At 43.3% G+C, this 16,101-nt stretch overlaps 1 protein-coding gene and 1 long non-coding RNA gene across 2 annotated transcripts; one reads left to right on the top strand and one right to left on the bottom strand.

Moving 5' to 3' along the window:
• The first annotated feature begins 5,280 nt into the window (after window positions 1-5,280).
• Window positions 5,281-6,706, top strand: LOC127323811 (protein STRICTOSIDINE SYNTHASE-LIKE 10-like). The gene has a single exon (XM_051351926.2). The coding sequence runs from the start codon at window positions 5,281-5,283 to the stop codon at window positions 6,316-6,318; it is 1,038 nt and encodes a 345-aa protein (XP_051207886.1). The 3' UTR covers window positions 6,319-6,706.
• A 1,225-nt stretch (window positions 6,707-7,931) lies between these two features.
• On the bottom strand, window positions 7,932-11,089 carry LOC127323844 (uncharacterized). The gene is made up of 4 exons (XR_007865994.2): window positions 10,497-11,089; window positions 9,003-9,948; window positions 8,575-8,631; window positions 7,932-8,358 (listed from the first exon to the last, which is right to left on the bottom strand). It is a non-coding gene; the product is annotated as an uncharacterized lncRNA (long non-coding RNA).
• Window positions 11,090-16,101: the final 5,012 nt, after the last annotated feature.

Here is a 16,101-nt window from a genome sequence, read left to right as displayed (position 1 = left end):
GTCCTCTGCACTCCGCTTTGCTGACGGTGTTGTGGGCGTCATGGTCCTCGGCCAGGGGTGGTAGCAGGGAGGCTTCGACATGATGTCGCAGTCCAAGAACAGGTGCAGGCGGAAGTGCCGCTGGCCGTCGAGCGCTGACATGGCTGACCAGTTGGCGGGGTTCCAGATTTCCCATCCTCATACCTGCATCGATGCCCTCGTGCGCGGATGCAAAAAGGAGGATCGGAAGGTTGTGGATAGAGCACCACAGTGCGCCAATGTCTGCCTCTGCGTTGCTGGCCGCTTCGGGAGGGAGTGGGGCAGCGGTGCCGCTGGCCGTCGAGAGCTCACACTGCTGACCGGCCAGCCGGCGGGGATGGAGATTTCCCATCCTCGTGCCAGCATCGTTGCCCTCGTACTCGTATGTAGATTGAAAAATTCAGAGATTGGGGACAGAGCACCCGCCTCGAGAGGTAGAGGACGATGTCCTCCTCTGTGCTTCCAGCCAGCTCGGGAGGGAGTGGAGGACGCGGAGCTCCTCCGTGCCGCCAGCAGTCTGGGAGGGAAAGAAGGGCGTGGCGCGCGGCCAGCCGCCTCGGGAGAGAAAGGAGGGTGTGGAGCGCCACCAGCCGTGCTAGGTGCCACGACTACCATGGAGGGAGAGGAGGGCACAAGTCCCGCGAGGATATATAGGGGAAGGAGTTGGAGAGGATGGCGCTGGTGCCCGGGATAGAGTGCCACGACTACCATGGATGGAGAGGAGGACGCTCCGCTCCGCCCCATCCAAGACTCCAAGAACCCTAGCGCAGATCCCTCGCGCCGCCACCGCGCCGCTCCCTTTTTCTCCTCCACCTTTCTTCGTCTCCAGGAAAATCCATCGGGGCGACACAGTCGCCCGTAGGCCGAGCCGCCGCCAGAAGATTGATCTAGCAGCCCGGAATGGAGAGAAGTGTGCGGAGCTCCTCCTCCGCATTGCTGGCTTGTCCCATCAATAGATGCCTCAGTAGGACGCCGGCGGTGGTGGAGGAGGATGGCGTCGGCGGTTCGTCAAAAGAGAGAAAATGGATGATATGCGGGCAAGTAGAATGGATCAGATACAGTAAGCGGTGACTGTGAAACCATGACCACCGCTTTGACCGCACGGGTATGCACAAAGTTCAAGATTTTGGGTCCATCTTACGCTACTACGGGTACATAGGAAAAAGGATCAAACGAAGCGACACCGGACGGACCGAAACACCTCGTAAAATTCTTAGAGAGCACCGAAATTGTACACACATAAACCTTGCAGAAATCTAAAGATATGAACTATAGACGTGTCAGCTCCAGGTTAATTCTTAACAAACCTCAAAATTTTGACAAAAAAGATGTTGGTTTCCCTATAATATAGTAGTTATGATAGATTGATAATCAACTTGACATAGTATTCAATATTCATCGGATCCCAACAAACACAACATGTAGCATTACAAATAGATGATCTTGATCATGATAGGCAGCTCACAAGATCTAACATGATAGCACAATGAGGAGAAGACGACCATCTAGCTACTGCTATGGACCCATAGTCCAGGGGTGGACTACTCACACATCGATCCGGAGGCGATCATGGCGATGAAGAGACCTCCGGGAGATGATTCCCCTCTCCGGCAGGGTGCCGGAGGCGATCTCCTGAATCCCCCGAGATGGGATTGGCGGCGGCGGCGTCTCTGGAAGGTTTTCCGTATCGTGGCTCTCGGTACTGGGGTTTTCGCGACGAAGACTTTAAGTAGGCGGAAGGGTAGGTCAGGGGGCCACACGAGGGCCCCACACAACAGGCCAGCGCGGCCAAGGCCCAGGCCGCGCCGCCTTGTTGTGTCATCGCCTCGTGGCCCCACTTCGTTTCCCTTTCGGTCTTCTGGAAGCTTCGTGGAAAAATAGGACCCTGGGCGTTGATTTCGTCCAATTCCGAGAATATTTCCTTACTAGGATTTCTGAAACCAAAAACAACAGAAAACAGCAACTGGCTCTTCGGCATCTCGTCAATAGGTTAGTGCCGGAAAATGCATAATAATGAAATATAATGTGTATAAAACATGTGAGTATCATCAATAAAGTAGCATGGAACATAAGAAATTATAGATACGTTTGGGACGTATCATGCCCCAAGAACCTTGTAAAGACCCGGTTTCCGCCTCGAGGAAATCCCTTAGTGGAAGTGGGCTAGGCCTTAGTGGCGGTGCTCACAGGAGACCTGAGTGAAGCCTTCGTGGCATTGGTCTGGCTTTCTTAGCGACCACACTCCTCCAAACGTAGACGTACCTTCTTACAAAGGAAGGGAACTACGAGAATCAACTCCGTGTCTCCGCGTGCTCCACTCTCGGTTACCTCTATCCAATTATCTCCCATATATATTGCGTAGCTATATCTTGCTTAGTTGTTAACCTTGTTATATAGGTAAATTCACATAGTTGCATATCTAGAGAATTTACCGTTGTGTCAAGCCTAAATTGAAAAAGAACTAAAAATTGGTTAGCACCTATTCACCCCTCCCCCCTCTAGGTGCAGCATACGATCCTTTCAACTTTTTAAAATTGATTTTGAAAAAGCTTATGACAAGGTTAATTGGTCTTTCTTGCAACAAGCATTGCGGATGAAAGGGTTTGATCCTAAATGGTGTTAATGGATTCAAAATTACATCGAGAAGGGCAGCGTGGGTATTAGAGTTAACGATGACATAGGTCATTACTTTGAAACACAAAAGGATCTTCCACAAGGGGATCCGCTATCTCCTATTCTTTTTAACATTGTTGTGGATATGTTGGCTATCCTAATTGCGAGGGCCAAATAGGATGGTCAAGTTGATGGGCTTATCCCTCATTTAGTGGATGGGGGTGTTTCTATCCTTCAGTATACCGACGATACTATCCTTTTTATGGATCATGATTTTGATAAAGCACTTAATATGAAATTGAATTATGTATTTTCGAACAATTGTCGGGTCTGAAAATAATTTTCCATAAGACTGAAGTTTTATGTTTTGGGAAGGCAAAAGAGGTGGAAGGTGAGTATACAATTATATTTGGGTATGACATAGGGACACTACCATTTAGGTACCTGGGTATCCCTATCCATTTTCGAAAACTAAGGAATGGCGAATGGAAACCAGCAGAGGATCGCTTCGAGAAAAAGTTGAGTAACTAGATTGGTAAAATGCTTTCGTATGGTAATCGCCTAGTTCTTATTAACTCGGCTTTAACTAGCCTCTCCATGTTTATGCTTTCTTTCCTCGAGATACCGAAAGGAGTTCGGAAGAGGTTAGATTTTTTTAGGTCTCGTTTCTTATGGCAAAGTGATAGGCATAAGAAGTATAGATTGACAAAGTGGAATATTATATGTCGGCGAAAGATCAAAGGGGCTTAGGTATCGAGGTTCTATAGTTAAAAACAAGAGCTTACTTAGCAAGTGGTTATATAAGCTCTTGAATGAAAATGGCATGTGGCAAGAGCTGCTGCATAAGAAATACCTCATTCTATAACTTTATCTCAGATTTCAGCAAAGACAGCGACTCTCCATTTTGAAAAGGATTAATGAATGTTAAAGAAGATTTCTTCGCTAGAGGATCTTTTGTTATTAGTAATGGTCGTAATACTCGGTTCTGGGAGGATATCTGGTTAGGGGATAAATCGCTCGCTGATGAAGACCCAACCTTGTACAATATTGTCTACCATAAGCAGGTAACGGTTGAAAGTGTCATGGATTCAACCCCACTAAATATAGGATTTAGAAGGACGTTGGGTGGTAATAAGTGGGATAGCTGGATCCATCTTTTACAACAACTCATATTGGTTCAGCTAACTGATGTTGATGATGTATTTAGATGGAACTTCACTACTTCAGAGTTTTTTTTCTGTAATCAATGTATCATGACTTGCTCGATGATCATACTTTTTATCTTACGAAATATATTTGGAAGATGAAAGTCCCATTAAAGATTAAGATATTCATGTGGTTCCTTCGTAAGAAAGTGATCCTTAGGAAAGATAATTTGCATATAAGAAATTGGCAAGGATGTACTACATGTTGCTTTTGTGATCAAGAGGAAACAATCCAACATCTCTTTATATATTGTCCGTTTGCAAAAATGATATTTAGGATTATGTTTATGATTTTTAATATACCACCACCTCTGAATATTACAAATATGTTTGAAAATTGGATAAAAGGGGTGGCTAAAAAAGACAAAGGACACATTAGAGTTGGTGTGTGCGCTGTTCTTTGGGCAATATGGAAGTTCAGGAATGACTTTGTGTTTAACAGGAAAAGTTTCCCATCACTTTTTGCAGGTTATCCCTATGGCTACCCATTGGATCCATATGTGTTCCTATCTATAGTCGGCGGAGGAGCGACATGCTATGGATATTGGGTGCAACGGTAGCACAGGATTTCTGATAGACGGTTGATATGCTGATGCAGAGGCGCTCCATGTTGCTGGGTTTTTTTAGATGGCTCATTTTTGTTGAGACCTTATGTGATCCATGATTTTGTAATAATGCTCTGAGACAATATGTTGTACTGCTGAGTTGTTAATAAAATAAAGCCATATGCACCAATTGATGCAGAGGCTGGGATGCCTCATTTTGAGAAAAAAAAATGATATATCAAATATCAAATATATGATAAAGGTAAAGTCTTGGAGTATTTCGATCGATCAGTCACTGAGCCAAACATAAGCCGCATGTTGGATAAAAACTGATCAATCGAAATTCTCCCACATGTTGTTAATGTATAGCTTATTTTCCCCTCCAAAATCTGATTACAAAGCTAGCTCTAGCTTTGTAACACCTTTCTCTCCCACTTAATGATAATATGTCAAAAATAAAATAAAATAAAATAAAAGAGTGCTCCTAGAGGACCCATGATCCACTAGGATTCTGATTGTGCTGTCAAGACAAACGGAAAGCACCCGAGAACGTTTTAAGGGAATTTTTACACAATCAAAGGCAAATCCCGCTCGGTAAAGTAGTAGGAAGGAAATCAAAGACAACTCGTGTGCCAGACAGACTTGGAGGAGACTCGATAGACTAGTAGACAGACTGGGACTCGGTAAACTAGTACAGAAGGGAATCAAAGACGACTACTCATACCTACATCGAGTCGGACCGGAAGTACTCCGTACATACAGAACCTCTATAAGAAGCGCCACCTGTTTCCCTCGACCAAACAAGCTTCTCTCGACCAAAACAAGCCGCAGCAAATCGCAAACGAGATCTCTCGTTTTAGCCACCAAAGCGATCCTGATCGGCCAAAGAGGTAGGTAACATGGGATGCAACATGAGCCGTCTCGCCAAGGCGGTCATCTCGCTCACCATCATGGTGATGCTGTTCATGCCTGCTGCCATGGCGGCCACAGTCGCCAGCTTCGACGCCACCCGGAGCCAGCGCATACCTCTACCTGACGGATCGGTTAGAGGGCCAGAGAGCGTGGCGTTTGATGGCCAAGGCCACGGTCCTTACAGCGGCGTCTCCGACGGACGGGTCCTCAAGTGGAACGGCGACGAGCTCGGCTGGACAACCTACACGTCCAGTCCGGACTACAACAGCGACGCGTGCAGGTTGGCCAAGCTCCGTCCAGCGACTAACCCGGAGACACTCTGCGGCCGGCCGCTTGGCCTACAGTTCCACCACAAGTCCGGATATTTATACATTGCGGATGCCTACAAGGGGCTCATGCGAGTCGGACCTGGTGGAGGGGAGGCCACGGTGTTGGTCAGCGAGATTGATGATATACCTCTCCGTTTCACCAACGGGGTTGATGTCGACCAGATTACCGGCGAAGTCTATTTCACGGATAGTTCCATGAACTACGATAGGTCTCAACACGAATTGGTCACAAATACGCACGACGCAACAGGCCGTCTCCTGGTGTACGATCCTGAGACGACACAAGTCAGGGCTCTCCAGGCTGGGTTGGCGTATCCAAACGGCGTTGCTATCAGTACCGACCGGACACACCTGGTGGTCGCGTCTACTGGACCTTGTAAGCTACTAAAGCATTGGATCAGAGGCTCCAAGGCAGGCACAACAGAGCCTTTTGCTGACCTGCCGGGCTATCCTGACAATGTGAGGCCCGACAGGAAAGGTGGCTACTGGGTGGCGTTACACGGGGAGAAGAATGAGTGGCCCTTTGGTGTCGACAATCATCTTCTAGCTGTGAGGGTTGGAGCCAACGGAAAAATAGCTGAAGAGATGAGAGGCCCAAAAAGAGTAAAACCATCTGAGATAATAGAGAGGGCCGATGGCAATTTATACATAGGTACCATGGATGGGCCATACGTTGGTGTAGCTACCCGCAAATAGAAGTTGACTTTCTATAATTCTAAGTTGCTTCCGTCGAGTTGAGTGCCGTATGTTTGTCTAGTAGTTACACACAAATAGGAGTTCGTCTATGTTTTGTGTTTCTAGGTGTATTTTAAACTTTTTCTTATGTAATTCTACCTGGATATGAATAAATTCTATTTTATATGTTGATATCGACAGGCCGTGAGCCCCCCACAGTGATATTTTGTGTGTTTGAAAATTTGCTAATTGCTGATGTATAATACAAAGTTGAACAGACGCAGCGCGTGAGTACCTTGCAAGGGTCAGTTTCGGGTACCATACATGCTGGAACATGCTGGAACAGAGAGATGGCTGTTATTCTGTTAATGATCATGTAATCCAGTACCTTAGCAATCACAAGTTAATACCCTTGTTCCACGTAGCCCAGATGGCAATTCGGTCACCTTCCAAGTTTCCCCGCCCCATCCAAGTTTCCCCGCCGTCGTGGTCATCGTCCCAACCCCGAAGTTCGTCTACCCCAAGCCTGCCTCGATATCCATCTATGGCCCCCTCTGCCTGTGTCCTCGTCAGCGAAAAGTCTTCAATTCTAAGCGATTTTTTTTGAAATAATACACATTTTTTTGTTTATTTCAGAAATAATACTCGGTTTTGAGATATTCCAAGAATAATACACTGTCGGGTTCAGGAAACCCGAAATTTAAAACTCGGGGTAGAGGAACCCGAAATTTCAAAATCGGGGTAGAGGAACCCGACTAATCCTGTTTCCGCGCGTTGGAAAAAGAAAAAGAAGGAATTGGGGTAGAGGAACCCGAAATTTTAGAATTAGGGTAGAGGAACCCGAAATTTCAAAATCGGGGTAGAGTAACCCGAAATATGCGGGAATCTCGGGGTCGCCTATCCCGATTCACTAATATCGGGTTTCTAAAACCCTATTCTTTCTTTTCCTTTTCTTTCTCCTTTTTCGCCTCTCGCCAAAAGAATGAGTCGGGGTTGCCTGCCCCGATTTTAAGTACTCGGGTTCTTCTACCCCGATATTTAAAAATCGGGTTCAACGAACCCGACGGTGTATTATTCGTGAAAAAACCTTAAAATGAGTATTATTTCTAAAATAAACAAAAAAGTGTATTATTTTAAAAAAATCGCCAATTCTAAATCAGTTTAAGCATGCTAATAGTACTCCCTTTGGCCCTGGAAAGTTTTGGTAAAAATGGTGTTCTATTGGGCTGCAGGAAAAATACAAATTTGTGGCTGTATATAGAAATAAAAACTCTTCATATTTTATCTCAAAATCTGACTTTTTTTGTGTAGCCCAAAATACAACGTATATATTTTAAGGAAACTTATGTGTATATGTAGTTATATATTTGTTTTCAGTATTTTTCTTATACCTAGAAATAACGTTTTCATTATTTTTTTGAAAAAGTGAGAGCACTGATGCTCCCAGGTGCAACTAATAGTTTTCGCGATTCCTGGGACAACATACATATTCATGTCTACCACGTGTCTACAAAGTATCATGCCTAAATTCATATATAGTGTCCTGCAGTGGCGGAGCATGAAAAGAAATCATGGGCGGCCAAACCAGAGCACAAAGATTTGTTCGAAAGCTAAATCAATTCTTATTTGACTACCTTTGTATATGGTACCTATATTGCAATTTGTAAACAATAGCCGATAAATTATTCATGCTACCAAATAGTTAAAAAATAATTTATTTGCAATCAAGCTGCAATGATACTGCCGTGAAGCCATTTGAGGAAAGTGAGTTACCTCTCGCCCTCTCACTTGTGCCATGCGCCTAGGGAGAATTGGATCAGCTGCCTGAGCTGCAGCAGAAAAATCGAAGAAGGTAGACTTTCTTTTTTGCGGAGAAGGTAGATGACACGAGAGGATAAGAGCTTGTGGAATGGGTCTCCGAATCGCCACCGCTGCAAGTTTTCTGGCCGTTTGCCGGCCTGCATCTGTTGTTGGCTGGGAATTGCGGATTTGGGGATGGTGCCTATGCAGCGGATACCCGCGCGTGCTGCTTGCTGCTGCATGATTGCCGTCGATTCTCTCCTACAGTTCACATGATGCATCAGCTGCTCAGTCACCGGCTCACGGCAGATCGACGTCGACATCTGCCTAGCTAGCACCGACTGGATCGGGCAGGGAAATAATCGACAACATCGACTGGATTGGAAACAGATGAACCTCTCCCCTTTTCACTGGGCCAAATTAACGCCTTAGTTGGCTTTTCACAGAGAGGCGGAGGTATACAACTCTTTTTCTCACCTGGGCTGGGCGGGCCATGGCCCGGGTTTGACTCCACTAAGCTCCGCCAATGGTGTCCTGGGCATAAAAACAAAACTCGGTGTCCTAAAAAATGAATTTTCGAAGCACCGAATATGTTTTTTTCACACAGGTAAATAAACTTATCCTTTGTCAATAAAGTTTTATATGTACACATAAAATATGTATGTTTAACTTATTTCAGATTTTTGGACATGGGGAAGGTCATTTTCTTCAAACGAGAGCATATGCTCTTGAGAGCAGTTTTGAACATCCGGCGAAATCACGACTAAAGAACGGACCACTACTACAATAAAAGATACACACTCCACCATCTATCATACTCGTCTGCTAGTATTCTCCCTTATCTAAAGTAATGGATGTGAATAAGATATCTATATAATCAAACAACATTGCTAATTTCAGTGTACCTTCTTGGCTAGAATATACTTGAAGATCACGCTGACATGGAACAAGCAGGATAATAGCTCGTTATATATCTGCAGGAAGTTGAAAAGCCAAGAATATCGAAATCTGGGTTTTAGACTTTGCTCCTAGGAGCCCTGTTGAAAATTTTAGTCCTGAAACCATATATAGATCGAGACGATATGCAGGATAGTTGAGAACATACAAAATTCTACAGACCTCGAGGAAAGGCTATGAATTCAGAATAACCAGTACAGGAGCAATACTGTGGTTAATCGATAGGAGGAATTGGCTCAATCCTTCATGCACATTAACAACCTGCTATAGAATAAAAAGAACTAAGACGACAGTCGGAGTTAGGATGGAACAAAAGACACACAACTTATAAAGCAACACAAGTGTGTATTCATTTCGATGAAAAGAGATATCATTGTATCATTGTTTGAGTTCTATGAAGCTTAATCAATGTAGATAAATCTATCCTAATTACCAAAACAAAGAATTGGATGCAAACTATAGGATTTGGTGGAAATCTGTAAAACATAGTGATTATGTGTTGATGCATTTTGCCATACTTACCAAGTAGTGTGATCCATAAGCAAGCAGGCGGAACAAAAAAAAATGAAAACCTACTCCAGGTTAGCTAATTTTCATTGGCATAGATACAGAGCCAACAACAAACACAAAGAGATATAGGAAAAAAACATAATCAGCAATGAGTGATATATCATAGGTAATCAAACTCTATTTTGCATTTGTAGGTTCACTCCCTTGTTCCCTGAGTAAACATTCTGCAGAGAGAAAATAAGATTAATAACAATTAAGTGGACATGTCTTGAACGATATGTATCTTTCAAGCACAAGATAAATCAAACTAATTGTTCCTGAGGAGAGCAGGCAAAAGGGTTCAGTTTGCATCACATCAGTTCCTGGCAAGCTGGCCTTAAGAACCTGATGCAGAAAAATTGCGTAGTAGTAAGAGGGGGTAAGATCCATGAAAAAACTAAGAATGAAATAGTGCGGCAACATCGGAAACTACAAACATGCAGGAAATGATTAAAAAACACATCAAGCAATATATGCTCTTACTAGTAAAGAGTCCGTGCTTGAATGATCATTACTGTACGTATACTGTGTGGTTTATGGTTGGTGAAGTTTTAAACAATTTGATTGCAATAAAACTAAACATGAAATATCTTTATTTTTGCGCGTGTGGGGTGTGTGGGGGGAGCACACTATGTCCACTTTCTACAATGAACAATTAAGAGATACACTGGAGTGGAAAGCATAGTTTGGACTGGATCCTCTCTAATGACCAAATTATGTATTTTCGCTACTCTGAGTTTATTGGTCACAGTACAATGCCCATGCTGAAACACAACTGATCCTACAGCTATTGGAATTTGGAAACAACATTGTACTCACATTGAATTTCTTTGAGCTATGGTTCCTGCAAAGGAATTTCTGAACATGTCGTTATTAGTTCCTTATGTGCATACCTTAATCTCTTCTCTATGTTCACTGCAGGAATCTTCTGGATACCTCTTCTGCCTGGAGGACCATGCTCTACTTTGTACAGATTGTGGTGTCGCTATACACACACTGAATTCCTTTGTTTCAGTAAATCAAAGGTTCCTGCTGACAGGAGTTCAAGTTGGCCTTGGACATGCTGAGAGTTCCAGCTATTGAAGCATGTTAATTCTTTTTGTGGATCAGTGGATTCTGAACAGAGCGGAGCTGGGAGACCAGCGCGGAAGCGCAGCAGACGTGTGAGGGCAGGGCGGCGACGCAGCAGCAGAGGAGAGGGAGGCGGAGCGGCGGCGCAGAGGACGGCGTGGCGCGGTGGCGTCACAGCGGCCGCCGGCCGGGGAGTCGTGGTGGATCCACGGCGGTGGGACTGGGAAGGGTAGCGTGCCGGCAGGGGCTCCGATTTGGAGGGCCCCCAGTCGGACGTTCGCTAAACCCGACGCCGTCGAACAGCCCGGCCCGCGTGACTGCGGCGCCAATTTTCTCTGCGTTCCTCCGGCCGCTCCACCGTCGCGAGGTCCTATCCGTCTCTGTCCATCTCCCAGCGGGAGGACAAAGAGAAATGCTTGGCCTAATAAAAAAAGGTAAGCAGAATAAATCCCCCTATTGTTTCCAAATGAATGGTATATTTAAAAATAGCAGAGGTCTAAAAGATTTGGTTAAACATTTGCACATCACTGATAGCATTAGGGAATGCTTTAGATTTTGTTGCCATTTTGGAGACGGGCAAGCGGAACTACTCAACAAGTTTTCAAAATCGTCTTTCAGGCGAAAAAGATTTTGCTTGGGTATCCCGCCCACGACGAGAGTGTTCAGATGGCCTATTAGTCGGAGTCCGAACTTCTACTATGAAAATTTTGGATAATTCTGGAGGTGACTTTTATATAAAGCTCCACATCCGGAACAAATCTAATAATATTATATGGAACTTGGTTTCCGTCTATGGGACTGCTCAGGATACGGCAAAATCTGCTTTTCTCTGTGAATTGGTTAATCTAGCAAAGGACAATCCACACCCAATCATTGTTGGGGGGGATTTCAATTTGCTACGATACCCACAGGAGAAGAGCAGGGGGTCGGTTCGATACACATTGACCTTCGATGTCGTCATTGATAGCTTCGATTTAAGAGAGGTTTCAATGATTGAGAGGCAATTTACTTAGGCAAATAGCCTCCCAGAGCCTAAGTTAGACCGTGTACTGATGGACTCAGATTGGGAAGTAAAATACCCTCTTGTCTTAGTTGGGTCCTACCTCGCATAGAAGTTTTGTCTGATCATGCCCCTATTTTAATTTTAACTGGGAAACTATCGCCTTCGCATAGACGTCCGTTCAAATTTGAACTTGGATGGTTACAACGGGAAGGTTTCTCGGATATGATTAACTTTATATGGGACAAGCATGTTGCTGGGAACACTCCAATCCAAAGGTGGAATAATAAGTTGCGCTCCACGCGTAGATACCTTGGAGGATGGTCTAAGCACATGACTGACCAACTAAAAAAGGAGAAACTCAGCATGCCATCAAAACTAGATGATCTGGAGGCACTCGCTGAAGTACGACCATTGACTACGCATGAGATTGAACCAAAAAGTCAATTCAATGTAAAGTTAGCTGGTCTACTTAGGGAGGAGGAACTCAAATGGTATCAAAAATCCTAAGCCCATTTTTTGTTGGAATGAGATTCAAATACGAGATACTCTCACAGTGTAGCCAATGGCAGACACAGAAAGTAACTCATTCATTCTCTAGTCAAGGAAGAGGGTGTGATTGAAGGTCATGAGCAGCTAAACTCCTATATTACATCGTATTATAAAGGTCTGTTTGGCGCCCCTGAGGAATCTGATATATCTATGGACGAGTCCAGGATTGATGATATACCTCAAGTGTCTCCGCAAGAAAATGCGCTTCTGACAACTCCCTATTCTGAGGAAGAGATAAGAAAAGCGATTTTTCAAATGGAGCACAATAAGGCGCCAGGACCGGATGGCTTTCCTGCTGAATTCTATCAAAACTTCTGGGATATAATTAAGGGAGATCTTTTGGAATTATTTAGTGAACTTTGTAAGGGACAACTTGATCTGTTTCGGATCAATTTTGACGAGATCATTCTCTTACCAAAAGTGATTGATGCTGAAAGGATTCAACAATATAGACCAATGTATCTCCTAAATGTTTGCTTCAAGATTTTTACCAAAGTTGCAACTATTAGATTTAATTCGGTGGCCGATCATGTGGTGCTTCCATCTCAGACTACTTTTATGCAAGGTAGATACATCCTAGATGGTGTTGTCACTTTGCATGAAACGGTTCATGAGATGCACCGCAAAAAGTTGAACGGAGTAATACTCAAAATTGACTTTGAAAAGGCCTATGATAAGATTAAATTGTATTTTTTTAGCATATACTCAGGATGAAAGGTTTCTCCGATGAGTGGCGCGCTCTGATTAATAACTTTGTCTTTGGATGAAGTGTTGCAGTCAAATTCAATGACGACATTGGCAGATACTTCCAGACAAAGAAAGGTTTGAGGCAAGGCGATCGCCTATTCCCAATGTTATTTAACATTGTGGCGGATATGCTTGCTATTATAATCGAGCGGGCTAAAGTTGATGGCCAGATTGAAGGGGTGGTTCCTCATTTAGTTGATGGAGGCTTATGTATTCTTCAATATGCTGATGATACAATTTTATTTATGGATCATGACTTGGACAAAGCAATGAATCTGAAGTTAACTCTTTCAGCTTTTGAGCAATTGTCTGGTCTCAAGATAAATTTCCATAAAAGTGAATCGTTTTGTTTCGGTGAGGCCAAAGACGATGCCAACCTATACGCTGAGCTTTTCGGATGTGGGTATGGGAGTTTTCCAATTAGCTATGTTGGCATTCCGAATCATTATCGGAGGCTGACGCTGGCCGAATGGAAACTTGTGGAGGAAAGACTCCAGAAACGCCTGAGTAGTTGGAAAGGTAAATTATTATCCCTTGGAGGGAGATTAGTTCTCATAAATGTAGTACTGACGAATATGGTACTACATATGATATCTTTCTTCCAATTGCCCAAAGTAGTCTTACATAGATTGGATTATTACCGATCAAGATTCTTTTAGCAAGGGGATAATGAGAAGAAAAAATATCAGTTAACCAAATGGAGTGTTGTTTGCCATCCAAAAGACCAAGGTGGACTTGGAGTTCATGATCTTGACGTTAAAAACAGGGCCTTGCTAGGAAAATGGCTGACCATGTTGTTAACTGAGGATGGTCGATGCCAACGACTGTTACGGAAAAAGTATGTGGGCTCGAAAGCAATATCTCAGGCTATATGGAAACCTGGAGATTCTCACTTTTGGGCCGATATTATGGCAACTAAAAAGACTTTTTCCCATTCGGTTCCTTCTCCATTCGAAATGGGTCTGAGATAAGGTTCTGGGAGGACAGATGGTTGGGTACAACTTCTCTTCGAGAACAATATCTGGCTTTGTACAATATTGTTCGACATAAGGGAGATACCTTACAAAAGGTAATGGAAACCTCTCCATCCCCTGTGTCGTTCAGGCGTAACCTCATTGGTCCCAGGCTAGCTTCATAGAATGAATTTCTAACGAGATTAGTTTCAGTCCAATTGGTTCTGTTGAGCGATGAATTTCGTTGGAATCTTACCAAGAATGGTAAATTCTCGGTCAGTTCCATGTATAAAGCCTTAATCATACCTAGCCAACCGATTGTTAATAACAAATCCATATGGAAGATGAAGATACCATTAAAAACAAAGGTCTTTGCATTGTATCTTCGTCGGGGTGTGATTCTCAATAAAGATAAACTTGCCAAATGCAATTGGCATGGCTGTACGAAATGTGTTTTTGTCATGAACAAAAAACAATACATCTTTTCTTCAACTGTCGAGTTGCTAGGTCTATATGGTCAATCATTCAGATAGATTCTACCTTATATCCTCCCCGTAGCGTTGCAAACATTTTCGGCAATTGGCTAAATTGGGTTGACGCTAGGTATAAAACGCTTATCAGGATGGGCGCGATCGTTGTTGTATGGTCGCTTTGGCTATGTAGAAATGACAATGTTTTTAATGACAAAATTTCTTCTCTTTTGCAGGTTGTTTGCCGCGCTACGGCTTTGCTCCGTTCATGATCGTCACTCCAACAATTGGAGGATCGCGACCTCTGTACGGAGGTGTCTACACGATTGGAGAACACGGCGAAATAGGCGTCTTGAGGCTAATTAGGTTGTACCAGGACTATCTAGTGTTTTACCTATTTCGACTTTGAACATTCTTGTTTTCTTCTTTTGTTTCTTTGAACGGCTATGTGCATCTTAGTTATGCATAGGCTGGGTGTAATGCTTAAACTTTTTGAGTAATGAAGCACCCTTTATCGAAAAAAGCAGAAGAATGAAGGAGGGGCTAAATCGCAAAAGTGCTAACTTGATGGAATGTAGGTTGATATCTGGATTTATTAGGGGGTTTCCTAAAAAACATTGTATCTTCTCTCAACGTAATACTTCCTCCATCTCTAAATACATGTCACGGATTAGAAGGAGATACACACATGGAGAGTCTGTACCACCAGTGAAAAATTGTGCTAACTCAATAACTGGCCTGCAGAAAATTTTATAAAATCTTTTTTCTAATGTTGTAGGTTTAGCTGAAGCAAAGTCGAGTCGACCACTATGAAACCATGTCAAACTAAATGTGGACCGGATTTCCACAATGAGATACGAGCATGGGCTATGGCGGCAGTAATCCGAGATACGAAAGGTATGTTTGTGGCTGGATCTTACTCTTACATATAGCATGTTTTCTTTTTGAAGATGTACAGTGAGTTTTCTCACTGAATATATTTTTATTTGTTTTGTGTTAAAAGGGTATGTACATATGCAAGAAGGAAAGTAGTGTTGGAGGGAAGCACCACAGAAAAAGCAAAACGCTAGGCTAAGCTAAGTAAAGTAAAGATTACATGAAGCTTACTACCTAGGCCTTAAGCCCATATAAGATTTTCTCTTAGACTTGTGAATGAGAAGGGCCATTTCATCCTTAAGCCGTCGCCTGCAGCGATATAAACTTGGATCAATCCCTTTGAAGATGAAGTCATTCCTCCTTGTCCAAATTGACCAGGCAATTAGCATAATAAACTCTATGAAAAAAGATTGATGAATGCTCAACTTCAGACTCTGAATCATGTCATGTGCATAGCCATCTCCGGTCATAACTGGTGCAACCCATCCAGGGCAAAGATATTGCTAGCAGCACATTGTAAAGGGACAAAAGAAGAATAGATGGTCTCTTGTTTCAAGTGCTAATTGATTACACATATGCAAGTGTAGACAGCCATATAAAAATTCTTCCTTTGCAACATAGCTCGGGTGTTCAGTCGCTTGTGGAGTAATAGCCAAAAAAAAAAGACTTTGTATTTATCCTGACATCAGCTCTTCCATAACCATGAGATGGTAGGCAAAACAGACTCTTGTTGCATCAAGGTTTTGTAAGTAGAGGCAACCTTATATCCTAGAGCAATATTGATAACTGTACATTTATCATTTTCATCTGTTAGATGCATACCCTGTAG

Source organism: Lolium perenne, chromosome 7 (genome assembly GCF_019359855.2).
Source record: "Lolium perenne isolate Kyuss_39 chromosome 7, Kyuss_2.0, whole genome shotgun sequence".
Classification (NCBI taxonomy): Eukaryota; Viridiplantae; Streptophyta; class Magnoliopsida; order Poales; family Poaceae; genus Lolium; species Lolium perenne.
Note: the sequence above shows the minus strand (reverse complement) of the source record. Positions and strands in the feature narration are given on the sequence as shown.

Bases quoted from the DNA above. Each gene is read 5' to 3' on its own strand.
- LOC127323811 (XM_051351926.2), top strand. From the start codon at position 5,281: ATGGGATGCAACATGAGCCGTCTCGCCAAGGCGGTCATCTCGCTCACC.